Below are 13,685 nucleotides of genomic sequence, written 5' to 3' on the forward strand. Positions count from 1 at the left end.
TGGCTAAATGTCCCTTCATTTGCCATGGTTACCTACTCTGTATGCGATCACAGGGGGACGTAAGGGACAGAAGCCCTGGGTACCCCCTGCATAGGTTCCGTTACAAGGTGACCCTTAATGGGCAACACCCCCTGGTTACAGATATCCTGAGATGTGATATTAGCAGAGTCTGTTATGTGCCCCCTTCCTCTAATCCCAAGCGGTAACAGTTACATCAAGCATCTTGTGTGAACGCTTCTCTTCCAGGGACCAGTACCCTGTGGTGTTCTGGCATCGTGCCTAAGGTGTCCCCTACCTGGTGCCCTGTGCTTCTTTTTGTGGGCTGTTGGCTTTCTGGGATTGTCCTAAAGATGAATGGTGGATGAGTATGTCCTAAAAGGGAGTTTGTGGCAGCCCAGGCTACCCCCACCCCACCCCCGAGGTCGTGTGAAACCCAAGCTGATGCTGCAGATGTTCCAGGGGGAAGCCGTGAAGAAAGAGCTTCGTGTAAGCAATTAGCAGTTAAGTTGCTGCCATGGTCGTCGGAGGCCCGTGATTGGTTAGTTAGCTAACCCCTGCCGGGCAGCCAGCCTACTGCCCGACACGCCCCATGCCTTGTCATCACCACGTCCGCTTTGCTCGTCATCACACTCTCATTTACACTTTTGGGAGGGACGCCATCTTTCCTGGAAGCTCACCCCCTGCTGCTGTTTAATGCTCTGCCCTGTGCCCCCATGAATGATCCCGTCCAGCTTTAGCGTGAGAGCATGAGAATAGCATCTCCCTGTATGAGATATGCTCGCAGTTAGAGGGATCTAGTGGGAGTCTGGCAGGCGGTCAGATCCTAGCCAAGGGCGAGATGTAAACGGTTTATGGAGTCATGTGGCGTTTCAATTTCCCCTAGCCAGGGGTGTATCCAGGGGCGGGGCCATAGAGCGCTGGCCCCAGCTGAAAGCTGATTGGCCCCCAGAGAGTCTCCTCCCCTGACACCTCAAATCATATCCTTGGCTAATGATGAGGTTGGCCCCTCTGTGTAAATTATGGCCCCTATAATACCCCCCACCTTAAAAAATGCTAGAATTACCCCTGCTGAGGAACGCTTTACCTACCTCAGGGAAGCCTCCCCCACCACCATCTCAAAGCACTCTCTGCCCCAGGTGAGTGTGTGTAAATGATTGTGTCATTGTGTGTGTTCCACTGTGCGTGTCAGTGAGTGAGTGTGTGTAAGTGAATGTGTCCGTGTATGTGTGTGTCTGTGTGTGTGAGTGTGACTGTGTGTGTGTGTGTGTGAGCTGTCTGCGTCTGTGTGTGTGTTTGTGGGAGTGTGTGTGTCTGTGTGTGTGTGTGTGTGTGTGTGTCTGTGTGAGTGAGGGTATCCGTGAATGTGTCCATGTGTGTGTGAGTGAGCGTATCCGTTTGTGTGTGTGTGAGTGACTGAATGTGTCCGTGTGTGTGTGTGTGTGTGTGTCCGTGAATGTGTCCATGTGTGTGTGTGTCCGTGTGTGTGAGTGTGACTGTGTGTGTGTGTGTGTGTGTGACTGAGCGTGTCCATGCACTCACATGCGTCATTAAGGCATTGGGCAGCTCGGAGTGCTGATGTCAGCGGGAGTGGTTGAAATGCGATGCATTCAGCCAAGTCGGGAGGACGTTCACTCCCTGGGCCCTGGGGACCTCAGCCTGAATAGTGCCAATAGGCCCCATAGTATCTGGCTGCTCCAGTGGTGCGGAGACAGCTGGGGCTCTGCCCTGCCCAGCAGGGGCATTTTCAGGGGCGGGGCCACAGAGGCAGTGGCCCCAGCTGCAAGCTAATTGGCCCCCGGAGTGCCCCCTTCCCTGTCACCCACCAATTCAAAACGTATCATTGGTTAATGATAAGGTTGGTTCTTCTGTATGGTTCATGGCCCCTATTATGCCTCCCACCATAAAAATCCCTAGTATTCCCTCGGCTGTCCAGCACCCCCCGCATGCCGGCTCTGCGCCTCACATCACTTCCTCCTTACCCTGCTCTAATCTGCACATCAGATCCCAGCACCAGTGCCTCTTAATTACCCCACTGAGATTATCTTTAAAAACAGTGTGTAATGCGATTTGTTTTGCACACTTGTGTGAGCGTCGTGTTGTACATTCACACCTCACAGCATTCTCTTCCAGTCAGCTTGGGATGACCTGACGGGAAAGCCTTCTTTGTTGCGGTATCCGTGTGATAGGGTGAAACTCCACTCCCCGCACAGAAGCCACGCCTCCTCGTGTGATTTAGCGCTCCCACCCGCATCGCCTGTCTTGCCAGCGTGGTCTGTAGCTGACAGATACACAGATTAGAGTTGGAGCGAGGAGCTTGGGGCAGAGGTCAGTGTTGCTGGCAGCCCTGTGTCCCGGGACGGGGGAGCAAGTGAAGGGCGCTGAGGCAGCTGTGAAGCGCACACATCTACACACACCTGCGTGTGTGTGTGTGCACAGGCTGGGCGCTCTTCTTTGTTTAAATTGACGCAGCAGCTTGTTATCCAGCGGTGAGCTTCGGGCTGTCAGGCAATGATAAACGCACACCCAGGTGTGTTGTCTTGGCGCCCATTTGGGTTTGATGTCCACCACAGGGTTTACACTCTCGGCTCACGCGACGTTGGTCTGCGGCAGTGGGATTAAGGGCGTGGCAGGTCGATCCCATTCTCTGGTGGGCCCAGTCATGCCCCTGTCATGGGGAGGGAAAGTCAGCAGCAAATCTGAATGCTTGATGTCTGTTACCGTAACCTGGGGCTGGCATGTGGGGGCGCGTCAGCCCTCTCTTCCTACCCCATATTCTAGTCCAACCAGGACGTGTACACAGGGAGCCTGGAGCCCATCCCAGGTACTTCCTGGGGCTTTCGTCTGTAACATTCAGAATCATTGCTGCCTCCCTGCAGAGCTCCCCCTAGTGTCCAGGGTCATTATCTCTCCCACCCACCCAGCTCTTGGGATTTTGCCCCTCTTGCCCTACCAGCAGCAATCCCCCTCACCCCCTCAGAGCGGCTAATATACCCACCCCACGATGCATGTGTAATGAGCTGGAGGAGGGCCCATTTCCCCACCCCCCGCCTGTTAATCTGTCACACCAAGCTCTGCTCCCTCTGTCCACAGCCATGTTTCCCTACACTCTCAACACTCATCTGCATCTCCCTTTCCTTCTCTCTTTCTCTCCCTTTCTTGTCTTAATCTCTTTCTGTCCCTTTTCTTTCTGTCCCTATCTTGTCTTTCTTTTTGCCCCTTTCTTGCCTTTCTCTCTCTGTCTTTTTGTCTTTCTCTCCATCTTTCTGTCCCTTTCTCTTTTGTCTCTTTTGTTGTTCCTTCTTGCTTTCAGCCCCTTCCTCTTCCTTTTCTACTCATTCTCTTTTCTGTCACTCACTCTGTTTCTCTTTTACTCTTTCATTTTCACCTGTCATTTCTCCCCTTATGACACTTTTTCCTGTGATGTATACTCCCATATAATGCTTTTTCTCTCCCTATGCCGAATCCCCTTCTTTTTCCCCTTTATCTTTCTCTCTCCTGTGCTGAATCCCCCATTCCCCCCCACCCCCCCATAAATAGGTAATGACCCTCCGTGAGCTCAGAAAAGTCAGCTTTTCATTTTTTATGTGCTACAAACAGCTTGTGGCCTGTGTGTATCTTTCTTTTTTTTCTCTCCTCCCGCACCAGTGGGGGTGGGGGTATAACCATCATTGGTGCTTCACGCTTGCTGGTTTCATGGAACAGACACCTGCCTGTTACCCACGGTTACCATTGAATTGGCCACACTTCACGTGCATGAATATTTCAGGCCTCTTCATTATGTCTCTCTGGTGTTTTTAGAGGCATGTATCGCTTGTGAAATGTGAGACACATCTGCTGTACGGGATGCATATCAGAGAAAGTCCCAGGTTATGCAGTTTTAATGGTGTTTTGCTTCATATCAGCAGAGGTGGTGATGTAGCCAGAGCTGCCTTCACACCAAGCTCCATAATGGCCTGGCTGTTGAGCAGTGTGATGGAGACCTGTGCTTCTCTGGGAGAACAGGTCACTCAGGAGGTCATCCTGACCCGACCGTCTAGACGGGGACCCTCTGCCAGGCACTGTGTCATGTGACATTGCAGTATCGCTATGCTGTTTGCATCTGGTTCTTGTCATTGTCAGATTGCTTTGTTATGAAGTGCCACATTCCTGGGTAACTGAACGTTGTGAGGAATTGTGCTTACAGATCAGGGATTGCAGATGATGTGGGTTTACTGCTGTTTGTGTATGATGTGGAGGGATCCAGGATATAGTTGTGTAAGGTCGTGAGGATGTGGTTTTCTGAGACTGTGTTTTTGTTAGCGTAGCCACTGCCTAAGCTCAGGCTAAGATGCAGTATGGCTAAAAGAAGGTGGACATCAGCTTGTCCAATAATATTCAGTAATATGAAGGTGGCCCACTCTGTGTGGCTATAATAGCCTCAGCTCTTCTGGGAGGGGTTTCCATGAGATGTTCGAATATGGTTGGTGGGATTTGCTGCCATTCAGGTTTGATATTGAGGTAGTTGGCTGATCAGGTCCCTTTCTGTGAGTTGGTGTGACCAAAGACTTCACAACTGAACTTGCTACCAAGTTCATCTTTGGTTGACCAGGGCAGCTCTAGCAGGGCAGAAATGGGGAAAAAGCTATAATATCTTCTGTACAACAGCCCATTCTGTTTCTGATGTTTAATGCAGGAGATTTTGTGACTGTATGCCCACTTATACAACAATATGTGTAATGGCTAATTCCTCTAACTATGAGGGCTGTCCACATACTTTTGGCCATATACTGTGTTGTAGGGGATTGACTTTAATGGCTTTAATGTAGAGAAATATGTACAGCATGATTCCAGCATGTCAGGAAGGTGGGAGATCTATCCAGAGAGCCAGAATCGAATAGAGCTCTCTGTACTTGTCAATACATGCAGAATGTAGGCAGCTACATCTTCAGAAGAGCAGTGTCTGGGCCTCTCCACCCTTTCTGCCTGTATCCCTGGCGGTACGACACTGACTGCCTGGTTCTTCTACTCTCTCTTTCTCTCTCTCTTTCCAGAATGTTCCGCAGCTGCCCTGTGGGAAGGCTCTCTACAGCTACGAAGGCAAGGAGCCTGGCGACCTCAAGTTCAACAAGGGCGACATCATCATCCTGCGGCGTAAGGTGGATGAGAACTGGTACCACGGCGAGCTTAATGGCAGTCATGGGTTCCTACCTGCCAGCTACATCCAGTGCATCAAGCCGCTGTCACAGCACCCCCCCCAGGGCAAGGCCCTTTACGACTTTGAGGTCAAGGACAAGGACCAGGACAAGGACTGCCTGACGTTCACCAAGGTGATCCGCCCCACCGGTGTGTCGCTCTTCTCACTTGCAAATTACAGTGGTACCTAAGAACTCGAACTTAATCCGTTCAGAACTCGGGTTCAAATCCTAAAAAGTTCGAGTTCTGATCGAATTTCCCCCATAAGAAATAATGGAAAACCAATTAATTGGTTCCCGGCCCCAAAAAATTACACCTAAATATATATATATATATATATATATATATATATAATTAGCATTTAAGCACAAAATTAACAGGATAAAACAAGAAGAGCATATACTGTACTAAACACATCTAAGCACATTTATCAAAACAGTAATTTGTAAAGTTAAAAAAAAACAATGTGTCCTGTCCCAATCGTCTGCTCCTTCCGTGTGCCATGCCCCCTCATTAACCTCATGTGGAATCCCCTTGTGATCAGCTGTTTTTGGTTGTTGTCATTAGTCCTATGTATTTAGTCCGCGTTTCAGTTTGTTTCCCCAGTCAGGTCATTGTATTGTCCGTCTACGGACTGCCTGCCTTACCTGTAATTAAACCCCATATTCTCCGAAACCCTGACGTCTGCGCCTTTGTCTCTGTTCTGTCCCCACTTGGCACAACAATATTATTATAATTAAATATATTTATTATTAATGATATTAAAATAATTAATAAGAAATCTTTATTTTTAAATGTATTTTATTGTATAATAATTAGTGCTGTCAAACGATTAACATTTTTAATCAGATTAATCACAGGGTTGCTGTGGATTAATTTCGATTAATCACGATTAAATATTCATTTTTTATCTATATTAATCACAATTCATTTTGCATAAGCAAACGGACTCAAGAAAAAAGGGAATATATATGCACTTAACATGTTTATTGAACATCTTGAACACGATTCGGATGCATTCCATCTGCCACAGAAGTGCAATACCATGGACCCATATCAAAAAGCAAGATTTTTTGGTTAGCCGGACAACTTGTCGGATTTAAGGTACCTCAGTTTAAATGGTCTTTATCTTCGTTCACTTACAATTAGCCCGAACTACTGTAAATCTGACAAATAATCCAACTAATCATGAAATCCAATTCTAGCCCGGTTAATTGCCATTGTTAGCAATATCAGTTGATAACACATTACACGTGGTGCTTTACGTATAAAACTCCGTAGCAACACGTCCACAGATAAGTTGGGCGGCATAGTGTGTGCGACTAATTTAATGAACCACAAATGAGAAGTAGTGCTTAAACCGTATAAAACTATAACTTTCCCTTCTGTTGATAAAGGGCGCAGCCATCTTGGATTCTGAACTCGGGATCCTCTGTGCTGCTCCGAGATATTTCTCGGATCTCCGAGAAACGGGACCGCGCCTGCCGTCACTTCCGGCTTCAAAACTCGGAATCCGACTCAGAATACAAGTTCCCAGAGCAAATGGAACGCAGCAAAACTGCCCGAAATTGGTTGACAGAGACATTTCATGGATTTTGAGTCATTCTGCGCTGCAGATGGGTTAATTGCGTAAAAATTTTTAATCAGATTAATCATGATGATGGATTAATCCGTGTTAACCCGTTAATTTTGACAGCCCTGATAATAATAATTACTGTTACTGTCTATCATTGTCTAAATGTATTTTTACTGTCTAAATATATGTATTCAGCTAGTGTAAACATGCACGATGCTATCACAGCGCATGCAAGACTGAGACTGAAGCGTTACCCTTTGTTTCTGCTGAGAGACGTGCCGCATGACTCATTTCCCAGTGCGTACAAGTTCTCTTAGGTTGGCGTTCATGGTTCGACTTCTCAGATTCAGATCGAGTTCTAGGTACCACTGTACTTTTAATTACCTTGTATGATGTAATTGCAGCTTTGGAGTTGTGAATTCAGTTCCCATCCCATGCAGCTTGTCCCCTGCCCTGAGCCTCCTGGGATAGGCTCCAGGCTTTCCAGCACATGGAGAAGATAGACAGAGGACGTTGGGTAGATGATGAGGTGTTTCAGCAGCTGCTTTGCTCACTCTGGCCTCTGCTGCACATGGATCCACTGTCTCTCCATGCTCCGTCCTCCATTTGGGTCATTTTCTCTAACATTCCCTGCCTCTCTCCCTGCTTTCGCTGCATGACACTCTTAGACGTAACATTTAGGCCAGAAATTCTCAGTTGCTGGGTGCTGGTGAGCATGGTGTAAAAAAAGAAGAAATTATCAACCCCCACCTGGTCCACCACCTTTCACTATCGACCCTGCCCCCCATCACAATTTTTACCATGAATTTACTTACCAAGGTAATGTGGGTTCAGTTGAGGAGCTCTGGTTTAGGCCCTTTGTCATCCAATAAAGCAAACAGCCTCAGTCCTGTTCCTGTCGGAATTTACACTGATGTTTCGTCATTGCAATAGTCTTCAAAATAATAACTTGAGGCTTATTTTTTTGTGCTATAACTAATTAAAACTTTTACAGAATATAAAGAAAAGTCATGAATATAATTCCATTTAAAAAGTGTTATTAAGTTAGTTTTGTTAATCGATTTCCTACTTATCCAGTGGAAAAATAAATTACAGTACATACTAAGAACAAAGAATTGGCTGTTTTCCCTATAGGCAGTGGGGGGGATGCTGGCTTATAACCACGTTAAACTGCCAGCTACCAGCTGAGTGCTGAACACCAGGAAACCAAACATGAAAATTCACACTTTTATATAAATACACAATAACCACTCTGTGGTTTGTTGGAGGGTAAAACCTTACCAGCTGAAATGGATAATGCCACTTTCCTGCGGGGCTTACCTTCAACTGAGAGACCCTTCCTTTGCCAGTCTTCATAAAGCTGTGTCATTTGTTGCAATGATTACATTTTAAATGGTGCAATAAACAAACAAAAAAGCCCCCATAAAATCTCAGTAGCACAGTGTACATAATACATGAGTGAAAATTCATAGCCATCTGGAAGTTTCTGACCACGTGGGATTGCTGTCATGTGACTGACGATGGGGGGGAGGTGGTGTGTTTTATGTGACTGCTGACAACGCTGAGGTGTAATGGGCAGAGCGCAGCCCTGTGGGGAGTGTCCTGTTGTAGGAAAAATCCTGTGGAGACGGGGTCTCCTCTTGGTGCCAATTAAACCCCATCTGGCCCTGAGGCTGATGGGTAATGGTATGTTGGGGATGGACCTTTTGTCTTCTAGATCCTCTTGATCTTCCAAAACTGCTGGTGCTCTGAGTGGGATCCCTCAATCGCCCAAATGTGCCTGTGCTCTGAGTGGGATTCCTCAATCGCCCAAATGTGCCTGTGCTCTGAGTGGGATTCCTCAATCGTTCAAATTTTCCTGTGCTCCTAGCAGAATTTCACTGTGTTCTGAAACATGCCTGTGCTCCAAGCGGAATCCCCCGATCGCCTAAATGTGCTTGTTCTCCGGGTGGAATTCCTCGATCATACCAAATAGTGCCTGAGCTCCGAGCGGAATTCCTCTGTCTGCCTAAAAGTACCCATGCTCCGAGTATGATTCCTCAATTGCCCAAAAGCTCCTGTGCTCCAAGTGGAATTCCCCAGTGGGGGCATCAGCCGTTGGCTGGCCTGTTTGGCAGGAGATGTCTTTCCAAAGAGCAGAAACAGCATCTTGAACTTCTGACCATACTCTCAAGCCCTGGGGCAGAGATGCATGCCTAGTTCGGTCTGTGATCTGCAGCATTTGAGGACTGGGGATGTGCAGGAGAACTCCTGCATGTGGCTGAGGCCCCTTGGCTTCCCAGCATCGAGTTCTCATTCAGACGGAACCTCCTCCATGTCAGCCCCATCCGAATGGGAGCCCCATGGGGGGATACTTATCTTCCCATCTACTGGCTGCGCAATTAGTGAAGCTGAAGGAATGAGTGGGGGGAGGGGCTGATGGGCCCCTGCTAGGCCTCCTGGCTGCCTGATGAATTGCCTGAGGAAGGCCAGTCCTCTGCCTGCCATTAATTCATGCCTGAGGAAAGGTGACCGAGTCCGGCACTCAAGCCCATTCCCAAAATCCTGGCATCATTAGCAGTGGCCTTGCTCTGCCTGTGGGGGGAGCTCCGGGGCAAGTTTCCCCTGGTTACACAATCCCAGACTTGCTCCGTCCCTGATGGACCAGTAACCCAGGAATCAACCACCCAGCATAGCAATGTGGCAGAAAGCCTAAGCAATTAATTAAGCTAGTTAATTAAGTCCAGAAATTAAGTGAAACACTTTCCCATTCACCTCGTGATGGGAGCAGGTGTATCCCTGTACTTTGAGGCTGCATGCTTTTCCTACCCCTTAAAAGCCACTACCCAAGGGTTCGAATGAGGATGCTACTGTTGATCACCTGCTGTTGCCTCTTTGATGATATTAAAACATTGTACCGAGTCTGGCTTAGCGACCTGAATGATTATATATTTATTTTTGTAATAAAATAAACATTCAGTAGTCTAGAGCTGGAAAAAACATGCTTTAGCCATACAAAAAATCAGCATGCTGCCCGGCCTGGTGCCCTTTAATTGACTGGCATCCCATCCAGGGTGTCCCCTGCCTTCCATCCTGTGCTACTCGGGATAAGCTCCACCCCCTGTGACCCTGACCTGGGTATCTGCTTAGAGGATGGATGCGTCATTATGCTGTATCACACAGTAACAGGAGCTCAACACTTCTCTGAATGTGATTAAGGCGTCACTTGCACACTTGTATGATGTATTTATCTGTTTTTGACAGATGACACTGTGAACCTCGACGTGTTTGTCGCCATTTTGTGGTGGCCAATGGAACGGTCCTTCAAACGGTCCAGTCATGTGACAGCTGTCAACTCCCCTGCCCTCCACTCAGCTGCTCTTTGATATTATATGTCCTGATGCTGATGTTTCCTTGACCTAGATGATGTGTTTCTTTGTGATGGTTCATCCATGTTCCCCACCCCGATTCTCATTTTATGTATTTACCCCCCTGTTAATAACAAAGATTTAAGTTCCTGCACTCATTTAAAGTTGCTCTTGACCCTCAAGCTCACTCTCATCTCTGGGTGATTTGGACCCGCAGGATGAAATCCTGACTGTGATCCGAAGAGTGGACGACAACTGGGCCGAGGGAATGCTGGGAGATAAGATTGGGATTTTCCCCATCCTGTATGTGGAGGTGAGTTTCAGCCCCGCCCTCATGTAGCATGTTCCTACGGGACACCATTACGGTGGCCTTGTGGCTGTTCCCATGAGTCTGTTCATCTTGGCTTATTGAGTCTGTTGAGCGTGAAGCGCAGAGGAAATGATGTCGTAAATCAGAAATGCGGAGGCCTAGCATGCACTGAGCTGCACTGAAGGTCACTGCCCATCTGAATCACATAAACCCGCGGGGGGAGAGTAGCTGTAGCTGAGGCCTCCTAGAGGGGGGCATTGGTGTTGGGTAATGGGGAGGAACGGGCTGTGTGAGGGCAGGTGTGTCCGCCTCTGCAGATGAGTCCTTTATTGGAGGAGAAACGGCGCAGCGCTCAGTTGTGCAGCTGCTGAAGGGACGCCAGTCGCATACTTAGAGGGTGATGGGCCCGTGGACACTGGTTACCTGGTACCCCAGATCCCCGCCTGCCCTGCAGTGACACGTGGGATTAACTGGCTAAATGCCTGAGGTACGTTTTTGAATTTCACAGTCCAGGAAGTGAGTTCGGTAGGTTGTGTCTCATTAGCTGGGCTGTCCGGCCTGCCTGCAGGGTGTTTGTCACAGCTGGGAAGGTGGCAGCCGTTTCTGAGACTTGTCTGTAACGGATGAAAATGGCTACACGTAATGTGCTATTAAACGCATGTTAAAATGAGCTGAGGGGATTTAACTGCCGCCCCCACCCCTCTGTGCCCTTCCCAGCAGTTCCCGCCTCAGTGTGTCCGGTTTCTCCAAGTGCAAAAGGGGCTCCCACACCAGTGCAGCATCAATAATTAAGGCTCCGTTATTAATCCCATATTCCACACCCGTTGTCCCCAGGCCGCGTCTTTGGGGTCCAGGTCAATCAGACAGTCCACATTTATAGCAGGGAGGGACTGGGAGGGAGCAAAAATGCGGACCGTCTGGAGGTCCCCGAGGACCAGGTTGAAAAACACTGGTATAATGTATGAGTCCCTGGGGAGGGTGTAATGGAAGGGGCGTGGCCTGACGCTGAGGCGGGTGAGGACTGAACAGGCCCTCCTGAGCTGGAGGGGGCAGGTGCTGCATTTGGAGCTCTGCTTTCATAACCGTAACTTAATTAGGGGGCTCCGTTTCTCTGCCTTAACCTTCTTAGGGTGGGTAATGGTTTTTGTGGGGCGTAAAAGGTGCGTTAATGGCAGATGGGGGGTGCTTTGCGCCTCTGAGCATAGGGCTGGGATGCTGCATTTAGAGTTTGTGCAGCTTTATATTTGCTATAATTATTTCAGATTTAATCAGGTATTTATATTTTACTTCATTCATTTAGCATTAGGATAATCACATCCCACACAGGGTGACCCTACAGCATGTCGTATGACACCAGAGATGTACTGCCAGCTCCTCCTGAGCCTGTAGTGGATAAATGGATGGATGGATTGGTGGATGGATGGATGCCAATGTAGCACAGATTACTGTAAGAAATAATTTCAAATATAAATATATTTCCAAAGAGTCCATTTTGTAATTATGTAAGTACGCGCAAAAACACATTTCGTCATTTTAATGTCATTTAAAGTGTTATTCAGCTCAGTCAGGCAGATGTTTAAGAGGTCAGTAATGAGCAAGAGCCCTGAGTGGGTGAGGCTATCTTCGCAGGGAGTAGCTGTGCTTTGTGAGGCGCTATACGGTTGGCAGGAGGCCACGCCCACCAGCAGATTGCGGTACTCTGACCTTTGACCCACATCGCGTGGCTCTAGGTCCCACGGTATAGCAAACTAGACATTGAAATGGATGTTTTATCTTTCCATAACATCTAAGATTAAATATGAAGTGGCTACAATTTTCCATTCATCCTCTTTTTTAATCCACTCCTGTTACCCCAGTGTACAGCTTGTGTGACGTACAGTTCTCTGCAAAAGTCTTAGGCAGTCAAAGAAAATGTCTCAAGCTACTTATTTAAAAATAGAGAATATGTAAATTAACAATAACAATAAAAAATAGCAAGAATTTCTTCTGTTCTCCAAAAAGTAACTGATATCTTGTTGGATAGCTAGATCAACACCGCTTCAGTTCCCAAACCTCTCCTCAGCGGTACCTCAGCCATTCCATGCAATTGTTTCACCACCAGCTCAATCAATCAATCAATCAATCAATTAATTAATTAGTTAATTAAATTTCTCGATGAGGTATTGATTATCCAAACAAGTTAGGGTTGTGGTGCATTGCATGTCCATTGGTGAATTGGATGCTGAAAGTACTGGAGTGATTATATGAGAGGTTTTGTTTTAAAATGGTTAAGCTGACACACTTAGACATAGTACCGTAGTTTTACACCTATGTAAAGATCATTGAAACTTCACTTTCTTTGACTTTTGCTCAGTTTTGCAGCCAGCACCACTATATAGCGTAATAATACCGGGCAGCTCTCTTTCTGAGCGCCGCCCAAAGTGACTGGAAGGTGGACCATCTCGACTGGTGACAGATTCTCATACCACTCACCGTCGCCCTTGCTGCAGCCGATGGCCCGCTTTCGGCTTGGCCCATGGCCAGCGGGCACATCTGAGGGTTCCTCTGGAGTTTTCCAGTCACGGGATTTGGAACAAATCAGGGGAGGGTTTTTGTGTGGCCAGTAGGGCTGCAACAACTAATCGATTTAATCGATTAAAATCGATTATTAAAATAGTTGCCAACTAATTTAATAATCGATTAGTTGGGTCTACGTTATTATACACATAAGTACAGTGGCAACCTCCTAATTTGGGAGCAGTAAGCTAACCAAAGCCGCGGTGGCAGTAATGCACAAAAACCGATTCCGACCGCCATAAAAGAAAAAAGTAAATGCACATAAACGCCATTTACGCACCTTTTAAATTTACAAAACAGCTTTTACTCACCTTTTTTAAGATCACTAATGTTAATGATATAGTTACCCACCGTTTTTACTGCTGTGCATATAGTTTACCCACCTTAAATTTCTTGTTACCACTACACCACTGCTTCATTTCTTCACGATAGAAATTTATAGTAATATCAAATGTTGTAGTACTCAAGACCAGTCTCGATCTTGTCTTTGAAGCAGCCGTATTTGTACTCGTTCTTGTCAAGGACTCGGGATTTTATTTCGAGACCATAACTCTGAGAATATTCTTATTAATGAGCCGTTTACTGTCGGATTGGATAACTAATAACTGCAACCAATGGCGTTACTGCCGGCCGCGTTACCCGCCCCGTCCCTTCACACACGCACGTGTGTTTAAATGAACGCAGGGGAAGTCGTGGTTGTCAACACAATCAGCTATTATGGGGC

General features: G+C 47.2%; 1 protein-coding gene across 1 annotated transcript in view; it reads left to right on the forward strand.

Annotated features, from left to right (window-relative positions):
• The window catches only part of LOC111846858 (E3 ubiquitin-protein ligase SH3RF3), a 77,785-nt gene that overhangs the window by 41,302 nt on the left and 22,798 nt on the right, over positions 1–13,685 (forward strand). Inside the window, exons 2-3 of the mRNA XM_023817535.2 lie at positions 5,031–5,306; positions 10,313–10,408. Coding sequence (XP_023673303.2) covers positions 5,031–5,306; positions 10,313–10,408 — 372 coding nt within the window. The remainder of the gene's footprint in view (positions 1–5,030; positions 5,307–10,312; positions 10,409–13,685) is intronic.

Source organism: Paramormyrops kingsleyae, chromosome 1 (assembly GCF_048594095.1).
Source record: "Paramormyrops kingsleyae isolate MSU_618 chromosome 1, PKINGS_0.4, whole genome shotgun sequence".
Lineage (NCBI taxonomy): Eukaryota > Metazoa > Chordata > Actinopteri > Osteoglossiformes > Mormyridae > Paramormyrops > Paramormyrops kingsleyae.